At 45.6% G+C, this 14,176-nt stretch overlaps 1 protein-coding gene and 1 pseudogene across 1 annotated transcript; both read left to right on the top strand.

Moving 5' to 3' along the window:
* The first annotated feature begins 7,507 nt into the window (after positions 1 to 7,507).
* On the top strand, positions 7,508 to 10,392 carry LOC116119871 (annotated as a pseudogene).
* A 661-nt stretch (positions 10,393 to 11,053) lies between these two features.
* On the top strand, positions 11,054 to 11,743 carry LOC116119870 (putative disease resistance RPP13-like protein 2). Its single transcript, XM_031405806.1, has one exon. It carries the CDS (start codon positions 11,054 to 11,056, stop codon positions 11,741 to 11,743), a length of 690 nt encoding a protein of 229 aa, XP_031261666.1.
* The last annotated feature ends 2,433 nt before the right edge of the window (positions 11,744 to 14,176 follow it).

Below are 14,176 nucleotides of genomic sequence, written 5' to 3'. Positions count from 1 at the left end.
GGTACCACCGACCCGGATGACCACATAGCCTCGTACAAGCAGCGAATGTTTACAGTCTCAATACCCCGACCGCTTAGGGAAGCCTGCATGTGCAAGAGTTTCGGTTCTAGTCTATCTGGACCGGTACTCCAATGGTACACGAACCTCCCGAACGGATCCATCGACTCATTCACCCAGCTTACTGACACCTTCGTGGGGCAATTCACCAGCAGCAAGAAACTAGAGAAACTATCGGCCGACCTATACCGAATATACTAGAGAAGGGGAGAGCCATTGAGAGAATATGTCAGCATATTCAATAGAGAAAAGATCTCTATCCCCTCCTGTAACCCTGAGACTGCTGTGGACGCTTTCAGGAAGGGCCTCCTCCCAGACGGAGAACTGTACAAAGAACTTACGAAGCTAGGTTGCACCACAATGGAAGATGCTCTGGCCTAGGCGGTTATCCAGATAAGATGGGAGGAAGATGAGATGAACCGAGCTACCCATTCTAGATACGAATCAAGGCGGAGCGACAAGAAGCCAGAGTCTAGACCGGTAGAGCACCGCTACCAACCTCCAGCACGCAATATGAGCAGAGTCAGGAAGCTTTATGATCGCCAACACGCGAGAAATGATAACAGGCAGTTCGGATCGAACCAACACAAGATACCAGAGTACAACCTCAATGTTGAGCCAACCCAGGTCGTAGCAATAATGAAAGGATTGGGATCCACCGTCAGGTGGCCTGGCAAGCTCAATCCCGAGGCAAGGAGAGACACAACCAAGTGGTGCGAGTTCCACAACGACCATGGGCACAACACCGGAGACTGTATTGCCTTGCGGCTCGAGGTTGCCGCACTTCTGAAAATGGGACATCTCCGTGATCTGCTTACTGACAAGGGGAAGAACACAATTAGCCAGAAAAGCTCCAAAGAACCGTCACCCCCTCCACGAGAACCCACACCGAAAGGTTTCTGTTCACTCATTTCTGGAGGATCAGAGATCAGTGGAGTAAGTTACTTATCAGCCAAGCGATATGCTAGAGCCAGCCACCACCATGAAGTACAGTCCATCCATCCGGTCTCGCGATCACACTCTCATCAGGTAATTCAGTTTGAAGATGATGAACCGATCACCCTGGCCGTTCCTCATCACGACGCTTTAGTCGTCTCCCTGCAGATTGCCAACATCCTAGTGAAAAGGGTGTTCGTAGATGGAGGTTCGTCAGCAAACATCATGTTCCTCGAAGCAGTCAAGGCAATGGGACTAGAAGAAGGAAACATCAACAGGCGACCGACACTGCTGGTTGGGTTCAGCTCAGAGCAGAAATACTTTGTCGAAGAGATCATCCTTCCCGTCTACGCCGGTGGAATAAACAAACAGACTGTCTTCCTGGTGATCGACTACCCATCTCCCTACAACGTCATTTTGGGCCGCCCTTGGATCCATGACATGCAGGCAGTCCCATCTACCTTCCACTAGACGATCAGGTTTCTAACCAAGTGGGGAGTACGGGAGATCAAGGGCGACCCTAAAGCTTTCAGGGACTGCTACAAGAACGCCTTCAAAGGCAAAGGAAACTCTTCATAGCAATTACAGTCTCATCCAACCCCTCGAACCGAGCCTAACCAACCGACTATTGAGGAGTTGGATGAAGTGCAGATACATCCGGATGACCCGGAGAGAAAGACACATATAGGCTCCCGCCTCGAACCCGAGACAAGAGAGAAGCTGATAGAATTTCTCAAACAGAACGAAGACTGCTTCGCCTGGTCCCACGTCGAAATGACCGGAATCAATCCAGACGAAATGGTCTACCAGCTCAAGGCAGATCCGAATCACCCACCAGTCAAGCAGAGGAGGAGGAAATTCGCACCTGAGCGAAACCGGATCGTCAATGAAGAGATTGAAAAGCTCCTAAGCAACGGCATGATCAGAGAGGTCCACTACCCCGAATGGCTAGCAAACGTCGTAGTCGTAAAGAAAAAGAATGGGAAGTGGAGAGTCTGCATCGACTTCACTGACTTGAACAAAGCCTGCCCCAAGGATTCTTTCCCACTCCTACATATCGACATGATGGTAGATGCGACCGTAAGGCACGAACTCCTCAGTTTCATGGACGCCTTCTCGGGATATAACCAGATTCTGATGCATCCGGACGACCAAGAGAAGACAGCCTTCATCACAGAGAGGGGAACCTACTGTTACAAAGTAATGCCATTTGGACTGAAGAACGCCGGGGACACCTACCAACGTCTGGTCAACAAAATGTTCTCTGACCACTTAGGGAAGACCATGGAGGTGTACATCGATGACATGCTCGTCAAGTCCCTGATCACCGAACAACACCTTGACCACCTTAGCTTGGCATTCGCCGTTCTCCGGAAGTACAACATGAAGTTGAACCTAGACAAGTGCTCATTCGGCGTCTCATTAGGTAAATTCTTGGGCTATATGGTTACTCAGCGAGGGATAGAAGCAAACCCCAACCAGATCAGAGCGGTCATCAACATACCATCCCCGATTTGCATCAGAGATGTCCAGCGCCTTGCAGGACGAGTGGCCGCCCTGAGCCGCTTCATCTCCAGATCAGCTGACAAATGCCACCTATTCTTCCATGCCCTCAAGAAGTCCAAGAAGCTCAACTGGAACCTTTCCTACGAAGAAGCCTTACAACAGCTGAAGAGATATCTGACCACACCCCCACTTCTTTCCAAACCTGTGGACGGGGAGAAACTCTACTTTTACCTAGCGGTCTCAGAGACAGCCATCTCGGCAGTGCTAGTTCGAGAAGAAGGATCAAAGCAATTACCGGTCTACTATGTGAGCAAGTCGCTCCTCGACGCAGAAACTCGGTACAGTCAACTGGAGAAACTAGCCCTCGCCCTAGTCCATGCATCCAGGAAGCTCAGGCCGTACTTTCAGTGCCACTTCATTGTTGTAATCACCTCCTTCCCACTCAAAAAGATACTGCACAAACCAGAACTATCAGGCTGACTCATGTAATGGACAGTAGAGCTTAGTGAGTTCGATATAGCCTACCAATCCCGTACCGTCGTCAAGTCCCAGGCACTGGCAGACTTTATTGCCGACTTCACACCAAGCGCCACCACCAAGGCTGAAAGAGAATTACTATGCATGAACGGCGCACCACCCTCAAAGTGGACTCTCCTAGTAGACGGATCGAGTAATGTCAATGAAAGTGGACTCGGAATAGTACTGATCACACCAAAGGGAGACATCATCCAGAGAGTAATCCGGTGTGGGTTCAGATACACGAATAACGAGGCTGAATATGAAGCCCTTCTAGCTGGACTTTCCTTGTCCAGAGAAATTGGAGCCAAGAGACTAGAAGTGAAGTCCGACTCCCAACTCGTAGTCAATCAACTACAAGGCACGTATCAAACACACGATTCAAAGATGACATCCTATTTGAGCATGGTCAAAGAGCTGCAGGCCAAATTCGAAGAGTTCTCAATCGTACAGATCCCCAGAGCTGAGAACTACCATGCCGACGCCCTCGCCAACCTTGGCTCGGCACTCCCATGTTCTTTCCAGTCATCCATTCCCCTCTTATTCATGCAGTGGCCAGCCAACTAGAAGGAACCACCACCGAACAAGTCTCCCGTAGAGGCCATGGGCGTTTAACAAGCTGACTACTGGATGACCCCGATAATAAGATACCTGGAAGACGATGAGCTCCCGGTTGACAAGAACGAAGCACGCCGACTGAAAGCAAGAGCTGCCAGATTCACCATGCATGAGGGCCAACTCCTCAAAAAGTCATTATCGGGCCCTTATCTGAAATGCATAAGCCTAGAAGAAGCCCAAAGTGTTCTAGCCGAACTCCATGAAGGCGAATGCGGCAACCACGCGGGGGGGCGCAGTCTTGCACATGGAGTGATCACCGCGGGATACTACTGGCCGACCATACGCACCAATTCGACCGCTTACGCTAAGAAGTGCGACAGCTGTCAAAGGTTTGCCCACGCCTCACACCTCCCACCAAAACGACTCTATTCCATTCTCACACCTTGGCCATTCATGAAGTGGAGAATGGACATAGTGGGAAAGCTACCTACTGCACCGGGGCAACGAGTCTTCATGTTGACTGTGACAGACTACTTCACCAAGTGGATCGAAGCCGAAGCCTTCGCACAAGTCAGAGACCGAGAGGTAAAAGCCTTCATCTGGAAGAATGTAATCTGCAGGTTCGGAATACCAAAGGAGATTGTCACCGATAATGGGTCCCAGTTCATTAGTTCAGGCTTCAGGGATTTCTGTGGCATGTGGGGAATAAAGTTGAGCTTCTCAACACCCCGCAACCCCCAGTCTAACGGCCAAGCCGAGTTATCAAACAAGACTATTATACAGACATTGAAGAAACGATTGCAGAAAGCTAAGGGCGCATGAGCAGACGAGCTACCCGGAGTCCTCTGGTCATACCGAACCACGGCTCGATCATTAACTGGTGAAACCCCGTTCTCCCTGACATACGGTTCCGAAGCAGTCATTCCAGTTGAAGTATCAGTTCCATCCACTAGGCTTCAATAGGCGGACGAGGAATCAAATAGTCACAACCTTTGCCAGAACCTAGACACTGTGGACGAGCTACGGGAATGGGCGAGCATCTGTAACGCAGTTTACCAACAACAGGCCGCCCGACATTATAACCGCAACGTAAGGATCCGTACTTTCAAGATAGGCGACTTGGTCCTCCGCAAGGTCTTCCAAAACACCAAGGAGATCAACTCTGGCAAACTCGGTCCCACCTGGGAAGGTCCCTACAAGATAATCAAAGCAGTAGGGAAGGGCGCCTATAAATTCCAGACCCCCGAGGGCAAAGACATCAACAACAGTTGGAATGCCGTTCACCTCAAACGCTACTACTTCTAGGTGAATCTTGTCTTTTTTGAGTATTTGTTTTTCGTTTCTTTTCATTTTAAAAAAAAAAATGATGAGTAGGCCTATCCACCTCCTTTTAGACAGTCGGCCTCATGGCCAAATATTTAATGAAGTATTATTTAGAAGTTCTCATCTTCAAATCGACCCCGGTCGACGAATTGCTTACACCTTCAAATCGGCTCTGCCCGATAAACGTACGGACACCTTCAAATCGGCCCTACCCGATGAACGTACGGACACCTTCAAATCGACCCTGCCCGATGAACGTACGAACACCTTCAAATCGGCCCTGTCCGATGAACGTACGAACACCTTCAAATCGGTCTTGCCCGATAAACGTACGGACACCTTCAAATCGGCCCTACCCGATAAACGTACGAACACCTTCAAATCGGCCCTGCCCGATAAAACGTATGGACACCTTCAATCAGCCCTGCCAGATAAACGTACGGACACCTTCAAATCGGCCCTGCCCGATACATACGGACACCTTTCAAATCGACCCTGGTCGATGAATTACTCACACCTTCGAATCGACCCCGCTCGACTCACGATGACACCTTCAGATCGGCCCTGTCCGATCCAAGACTTGGCACCTTGGGACCGGCCCCATTCGACCCAAGAACTGAACTGAAGATGCAACGTCATTCATCCAGGGGACTACACACTCGGTCGGCTAGACCGAACGAATGATTCCTACACCATTGACAAGCAAAGCACCAACCCAGCCCAACATAAAGCCTACATGCCTTAGCCATTGGGCCACGCTGAGGTAACATACACAAACATAACGCACCTACAAGAAGAGAAATAAAAGAACAGTTCATTCATCCAAGGAGACAACACTAGAAATCAGAACAGTCAAAGGTGGTAAATATGGCATCAAGCGCCCCAGTTCAAAATACAAAAAATGGCACACACGCCAGACAAAAGGGCATTGCAGGCCCCAAAATACAAAAATAAAAGAAAGCGCTAAGCATCCTCAGTACGAGCCTCATCCTCCATCACCAAATCAGTAGCCATGTCCGCACCGCTAGTGCTCGGCCCTGCAGCCTGGTCGCTCACGTCCCCAACACCCGACTGCCCCGGCTGACTAAAGTCAGGCGCCTGCTCCTCGTCCTGCCCCCCCAGATGACCAGTTCCTTCTTCCAACAACTCCCGCATGAGTAGAATGTCTTCATTCGGATCCCAATGAGAGGTCCGCCCTTCCTTGAACTCCAGCATGAGCTCGCCTCGGGCCTTAATGATGGCGTCATCAGCAATGGAGATGCACTGCTCCCTGAGGGACTCGACCTCCGCTGTCCTCTCGGCCAACTAGCGCCGTAACCTCTCGGCCTCACTATCCCTGAGGCGCTGCTGACTCTCCTGCTCAGCCTTCCGGGACACTGCCTCCCTCTGGCGTAAACCAGTGTTGGCCGTGGATACATCTTGTATCCGCTTCTCCTGCGCCACGACAGACTTCCTCAGATGAAGACTGCTAGTGAGTACCTGCACAACAAAACTCAGCAATAAGAACAAAGTTAAAAACAGGAAAATGAACAAGTACTGCCATACCTGAACGGCGCGGGATACACCCCAATCGGCGGCAGCAACTGTACCCATCTGGTTTAGGCGTGTCTCGTCCGCCGGGAACAAGAAAGAGTTGGCCAGCTTACTCATAGATGTCGCATCGAAATAAGTCGATGTAGTAGTCGGAATCATGATAGTAATAGTCCCGGCCTCCTCATCCATAACGGCAGCCTGGGACGACCCGGCTCCTGCTGAAGGCTGCTGGCTCGGCGGCTACTGACTGGGCGGCGTCGCCAATACGTCCTTAACCCTCATGTTCGTCCTAGCCAACGACTCCCTCCTCCTCTTCTCGTGGCGTCGGGCGATAGATTCGTTGCGCTCGGAACAGTTAACTTCTTCATCAGCGACTCTGCAAGTGCAAACTCTCCAACGGTTAGTGGGTTCAGCTCGGACTCACCAAAAATGATATGGTTGCAGTATCGACTCAGGAGCACATCCCAAGTCTGCTTCAGCGAGGAGAAGGGAGTACCTCTCTATATCGCTTCTACCCCGGCCCAAAGAATGCTGGTCCTCAGGTTGGACTCTGCTAGCACTACTCGCCAATCCCTCTGCTCTAATGGGATGGCTAACACCCTCTGGGTCGCTACGTCCAAGCCGTCCCCGCTCTGACCAGCCCGATTGAACTCAAGCTCTGCAAACAAAAAACACAATCAAGATTTAGTAATCAAAGTACGAAAGAAACAACTAAGCTCTCACCAGTAGCTCGCCAGCCGATCGGGATCTCGCCCTGTCCTCTCGCTCCAAATACAGCTTGACCCCTCAGGTAGAAATATCGGTCTTTCCAGTTCTTATCATTGGACCGTAGGTCGGTCACCAAGTAAGACCGATCATGCCTCAAGTTCAACAAGTAACGACCCTTCTCTTTATCGTTCTCATTCAAGAAGTAGGAATACAGCAGCTCGTGCAACCCAAACCTCACTTGGTTCCGAACGCAAAGGTCCTCCAAAGCCATTAGCAGTCTCCAAGCATTCGGCATAAGCTGAGACGGGGCAATCATGAAGTGGTTCAGCACCTCCCAGACGAGGCGAGGCACAGGCAACCTCAACCCGTCATGAAACCACTTCTCGTAAACACTGATCCAGCCCTTTGCCTCCCAATCAACTCGCTCGTACGACCGCGGCATCCGGATATCAACAGAGCTCGGAAAGTGATACAAGGTCCGGATGCGCCACACATCACTATCTTTCAGCACGGGCGGATAATCTCTAGTCAAAATCCTGCTGCCCTATTGGCTCGGCTCTTCCTTAGAGCCACTTCTGGAAGAAGATGGACTATCAACCCTTTCGGAGTCTTCCCCACTCCTCCCATGCCTGCTCGAGCCACTCGGCCCAGCCTCACTCGACCTTGGAGAGGCTATACTAGCTCCACTCGGCACGCCCACAGGAACGCCCCCCTCGGGCATCATCACTATAGTCGGGGCACGCTCATACTCATCCCCCGAGTCTGTCGCAATCCCGCTCGAACTAGCCGATTCAGAATCTGACATGTTGGCTCGATCACCCAACCCAACCCAACAGACCGATCGAAAGCCTCGCCCCTGGCTGCCAAAAACGTTAAGTATCAACCACCCGACCCGAGACACCGACCTACCAAGATCAGAAAGAGTTGCCACTCGCCCCTCAGTACCAGCCTACCTACCCGGAGAAGTTCAACCTAAACCTTGGTCGACCCTCCCGGTCGACCGACCCAGCTCTTGATTCTCACCTTCTTTGGCTCGCCCCGGGTGACCGACCCAGCGGATCCCTTATTAAAGTATCCCCTCGCTCGCCCCTGGCGACCGACTGGTCCTCAAGGTCAGCTTAAACACTACTAATCCTTTCTCGCCGGTCTAGCAACACAATCACCCGCTCGATCCGGACGACCGACCGACTCTTTAATCCACTCCGCACACCCCTCCAGTCGGTAGGACGTACCGAACGAGCTTACGAGCCCCCAAAGTCTCGTAGTACGTCCTTCGGCCCTTCACACCGATCGGGCACAACACTCCAATGATGGCTTACTCCGGATCGGCAGTGGATACCGAACGACCCCGGGACAAAAGTCACCCGCAGGATCAGCTACACCAACAACCGGTCATCCCGGAAGGATGACGGAGCGCCCATCGATCACTTCCTACTCTCTAACTTAAGACACTCTTAACTCAGAGAGTGGGGGGCAAACTGTTAGGGCCAAAAATCGTCCTTGGCCCAAATAAGAAAACGGGCGCGACAATGAAGAAGAAGCCAGGCCCAATCCTGATATGACCCTACCGGATTAGGCCCATTCGGTACAATGTATAGCCGGCCCAAACCACGTGGGCACGAGCCTCCTAATCCCAGTCCATTTCCTAGGTCCATGGGTGAATCCAGAGCCCACGGCCCCCTCAGAATACTTTCCTACTCCTGATCACTTTCTTACTGGAAGTTACTCTCCTAATCAGAATCACCTTCCTATTCGGACACTGGTAAGACAACTTACCACGGCCCTAATTTTTCTAGGGTTTGCATTAGAGTCATACTAGGACTCCTACTTCTATCAGGATTGGGAGACCAGACAGTCACTATATAAGCAGAGGCCAGCCCTCTCAGAAGGGAGGACATTCTACCTTCACACCGAAAGCTCTGACTTGAGAGTTTCACATCACCGCCATAGTCACAGTCCCCGACTAGACTTCTGGTAACCTTTTACTCCCTAGCCCTCACTATATTAGCCTTTCAGTCTTGCTGACTTAAGCGTCAGAGTGTCTACGGCAAACACCACCCCGGTGTTTCCCGTTCGCTTCACGCGTGTGTTTCTACGTGCGCAGGTACAGCATATCGCTAGTGGCCTCAACCTCGCGGGATCAGACCCCCCTTTCCATACAGGTAGATTTTTACGTCTACAATGACGATCCAGGAGGGAGTACTTCACAAGGAAGGCCAGGTCTCAGTAATACCTTCAAAAAGTTTTTTTGCATTTGCAGCAAAACAAAGGAACAGATCGATCTCTATGGCATAGGACAAGAGATTGAAGCAATAAAAGAGAGACTCACTCAAGCCTCCCGTAGAAGTAAAGATTATAACCTCCAACATTTTAGCAATAAGACAGACGGAGAGAGCTCCGATCTTGGCAAATTGAAGGAACTAAGAAGAACCATCTCCCTCCAGCTTAAAGAAATAAATGTTGTTGGCTACGAGGATGATGCTGCCACATTGTTGGCTCAATTGCTTGATGAGAATAAGCCACAGCGTTCTTTAATCTCAATCTATGGCACCGGTGGCTTGGGTAAAACAACTCTTGCTGGAAAACTTTATCATCATGAAAAGATTCAGCGTAAATTAAATCACCGTGCCTGGGTTTCTGTCTCTCAAGATTATGATACTAAAGATCTTCTTAAAAGAATCTTGTATTCTTTCAATAAGATCGAGATATCACAGAGGTGGAGAACATGAGTATAACAGGACTGGAGAGACATCTGCAACGATATTTGGAAGGACACTCATATTTGGTGGTGATTGATGATATATGGCAAAAAGAAGCTTGGAAGAGTCTCAAAAAGGCCTTTCCAGATGACAAAAACGGCAGTAGGGTAATTATCACCACTCGCAACCAAGAGATTGCTGAGCGCGTAGATGAGAATACTTTTCCTCATGCACTTCGGTTTCTAAGACCAGAAGAAAGTTGGCAGTTATTCTGCAACAAAGCTTTTAGGAACTATGATTCAGATGAAATTTTGGAGAAACTTGGAAAGAAAATGGTGGAAAAATGCCGTGGCCTACCACTTACCATTGATATATTGGCTGGGTTATTATCTACAAAGCAGCCAAATGAGTGGCCTTCAGTAAGTGACCACATTTGGAAACATTTAACAAATGATTCCATTGAAATCTCGAACTTACTGGCTTTAAGTTTTTATAATTTACCTTCTGAATTGAAGGTGTGCTTCCTGTACCTCGGCCAATTTCCAGAAGATTATGAAATCGAAGTGAAGAAAATAATTCAACTGTGGGTGGCTGAAGGTTTCATCTCACAAAAGGAAGAAACAATGGAAGATCAGGCTGAGGAAAACTTGAATAAGTTGATTTACAGAAGTCTGATTCAAATAGGTCGAACAAGTCGAGGGAGGATTAAAACATGTCAAGTCCATGATCTTTTACGGGATCTAGCAATTCGGAAGGCAGAAGAGCTCAAGTTTGTATGCATTAACGATGAAGCCAAATTTTCAACACAATCCTCAAAATCATTTCGGCGACAAGCTTTTAATCTTGGGATAAAGACGGACATTGTGCTTCAAAATTGTAATCCACTCTGTCGTTCTCTTTTGTTGTTCAATCATCTCTCTTTACGGGTTCCCACTCTTTTCGAAGCCTTAGTTTTAAATGTTTGCAGAATGTTGAGAGTAGTAAAAGTGCTCGATATTGAGAATTGCATAAATCAAGAATCAGAGAGTTTACCTGAAGAGATAGGAAAGTTGATTCACTTGAAGTATTTGGGATTAAGAAATTCATCTCTTATTTTTCTTCCACCTTCCATCGGCAAGTTGTCAAGCCTACAAACTCTGGACTTACGACCAGGTTTTTCTTTTACGCATCTTCCACTACCTACTGACATAGGTAAGCTGACAGAGTTGAGGCATCTTATGGGACATTTTACTGAGAATTTGCCGATTGACAATATGACAAAACTTCAGACTTTGAAGTACGTAAAAGTTTCCGCTTGGAATCAAGTTAAGAAAAAAAGGCTGGTTAATCTTCGAGAGCTAAAGATATTTGGGGACCTTCATGCAAGAAATGACAAGTTCACTTTCGATTCCATTGCCAACCTGAAATGTCTAAGGATTTTATCGGTTGCATTACAAGATCCGAGTATAGGGCATTTTGGTTCTCTGGAGCCCGTTTCTCATTGTGAACATCTTCAAGACTTGCACTTGGAAGGGACGATACATAACGTACCAGAAAACCTGCATGAACTAGTGCCAAATCTCGAATGTCTATCATTAGAGAGATCAAATCTCAAAGATGACCCAATGCCTAAATTAGAGAAGTTGTTGAAGCTCTCGCGTCTCCACTTGGGCTGGGGTTCTTATGTTGGAAGGAAGATGATATGCTCGGCAAAGAGTTTTCTTCGGCTGAAAATTCTAAATTTATGTCTGAAGTTTGATGAGTGGGAAGTAAAGGAAGGAGCTCTGCCTGTGCTTGGGGATTTGAAAATCTTCGAGGGCACTGAATTGATAATTCCAGAAAGATTGCGCTCCATCAACATTTTAATATTACCAATACCAGCAACTGATGTAGATTATATAGCACGTCGTGACTATTATCAACTTTGACTTTCGTTTGTTGTGCTTTTCCTCGAATTGTAAGTTGGTAAGTGGAGATTTTTTTGGTTTTAAATTTATGAACATTTAATTACCTATATTCAGTATTTTTTATTTCGTTTTCTTTACGCATCAAATTGGGTAATTTTTAAGCCTTTATTAACAAATTTATTGTTAAATTTTATATGTCATTACTGCTGTTAAAGTAATTATTGCACAGTTGTAACATTCATACAATTACTTAAGTAAATTTGTATTATATCTGAGTTTTTTCTCTCTAGTCTATTTTTAACTTGATTATAATTAATACTAACCACATAGCAATACTACCTTTTATGAAATAGTCTCAAATTAATATTGTGTTATGAAGATATTTAAGAAGTATAGTAACCCTAACAACAACATTGCTACATGATTGATACCCACTCTGTATATTCGAATCATTTATGGGCCCATTCTATCAAGTGTAAAATTGGATCATTTAGGCCCATTATGCCCCCTAAAGAGCATAAATATTTTCTTCTTTCATTTTCTCACAAAGGGGTATAGAATAGATCATCAAATACTATCTCCATCATGCCTTCACTTATCAAATCAATATCATAGAGCTGTCACATAGAGACATTTTTCATCTTTCAAGATCGTTCGGAAATTATATCAAATGATTTCCCCAATCAAACTATCACTTTTATTGATCTCAATTCTGAAATGCATGAACAAAGAAGGCCATGCATGTTAAATGTTATTTAAGGCAAAAGGAGTCGTGGCAGGGACCAATTAGTTGGTCCAGCTCCATGATTGGGGACACGTTGAACATTTTTAGCCTTTTAACGTGATCAGACGACTGATCTCAATCCCATCTCCCTAACTGTAAGGTAGCATCATTAGCATCATTGTTGTCTCCTACGCGTGGCGCACATTCAATGGGACATTCAATCTTCCTTCATGTATCTTTGGCGCCAAATAACATGGCAATATCTTGTCACGTGCCTTTCAAGCTTTCTACATCTTTTCCACCTTACACGTGTCCCCCTCACATGATTTATATGCTATTTAATTTCATTTTAGGATTATTTGCCTCCCTTAAATTCATATAATAATAAAGATATTTTTCCCATTTTTTATTATTTAATATTTTATCCTTCAACTATAAATTGAAATATTCCATACTAAAGCAATTTTATTAATCTTAATTCCCAATAGGGCACGGATTTGTTTAAAATAAGATTTAACCATAAACCTACACGAATTTAACCTAATTACCTTTGATAAAAAATTGAAACACAAAAATAATTGACATGCAGTAAAATATCAAGTCTAACACCATTTAGCATAGTTTAACATTTTTTAATCAAATTGTCAAATCACATTATTAAACCCTAGACTCATAAAGATTATCAAATCTAGTATAGTCTAGCATTATATTATATATTAGTAATATAACATTTATTATTTCATTTAGGATATAATTGGCAAATCATTTGATTTTATGACTAGATTTATGCTTTTAATCAAACTTACACATTTTGGGAAACTGTTATTAATAATTGAATGTTGTAACAATTAATATAGAGTTGTAAAGAAAACACCAATTTCTTCAATGCACTCAGTTAGCAAATTTGTATCATATCTGATTATAATTAATAATTATTAAATGCAATTAGTACTTCTTACAGTACCACCTTTTACGAAATAAATAGTCTAAAATCTTGAATGCCTATCATTAGAGAATTGAGATCTGAGAGTTGACCGGATGCCTACATTAGAGCAGTTGTTGAACCTCGCATATCTCCACTTGGGATTCACTTCGTGTCATGGAAAGAAGATGACATTAAATGATTGGCAAGCGGAGGAAAGGAGCTCTGCCTCTCCCATGACCAGAATTTTGATTATCTTTAGGTTTTGAGCCACATTTTTCATCCTCATTTTCCTGGAATTTTTTTGTGTTGTTTATGTTTGTGAAGTGGGTTAATAAATCAGCCAACAGCTTCGGTGTTTGAGAATGAGAATAAACTCCAAATTTACAAATCCAGAAATATTATAAAATTATAAGATGAAGTGGAACTCTACACTAAGTCGAACTCTAAAGAACTAACTATATCGAACTTTGACTTACCTCTAATTTGTAATTTGAGAAGTGGAGTTTTCTTTATAAACACTTAATTCGCGTTCCTAACTATGGATGTGTGATTTTGACACTAATAATCTTGTATGTGTAAAGTGTTAAACAAGTCTTTGAAATTACACATGATATGATTATGGAGTTGAGATGATACATGTTTGTAGAAACATAAATAAAAGACTGATAAGTGGGATTTTTATAGTGGTTTGAATGCTTAAAGAAAATCCTACATCTACTTTTATTTTATTATTCTCTGACTATTTTTATAATATTGTCTGTAGAGTGTACAAAAATTAAAAAATGCTTTGTTTACAAATAACAAA

This window comes from Pistacia vera, unplaced genomic scaffold (genome assembly GCF_008641045.1).
Source record: "Pistacia vera cultivar Batoury unplaced genomic scaffold, PisVer_v2 Contig909, whole genome shotgun sequence".
Classification (NCBI taxonomy): Eukaryota; Viridiplantae; Streptophyta; class Magnoliopsida; order Sapindales; family Anacardiaceae; genus Pistacia; species Pistacia vera.
Note: the sequence above shows the minus strand (reverse complement) of the source record. Positions and strands in the feature narration are given on the sequence as shown.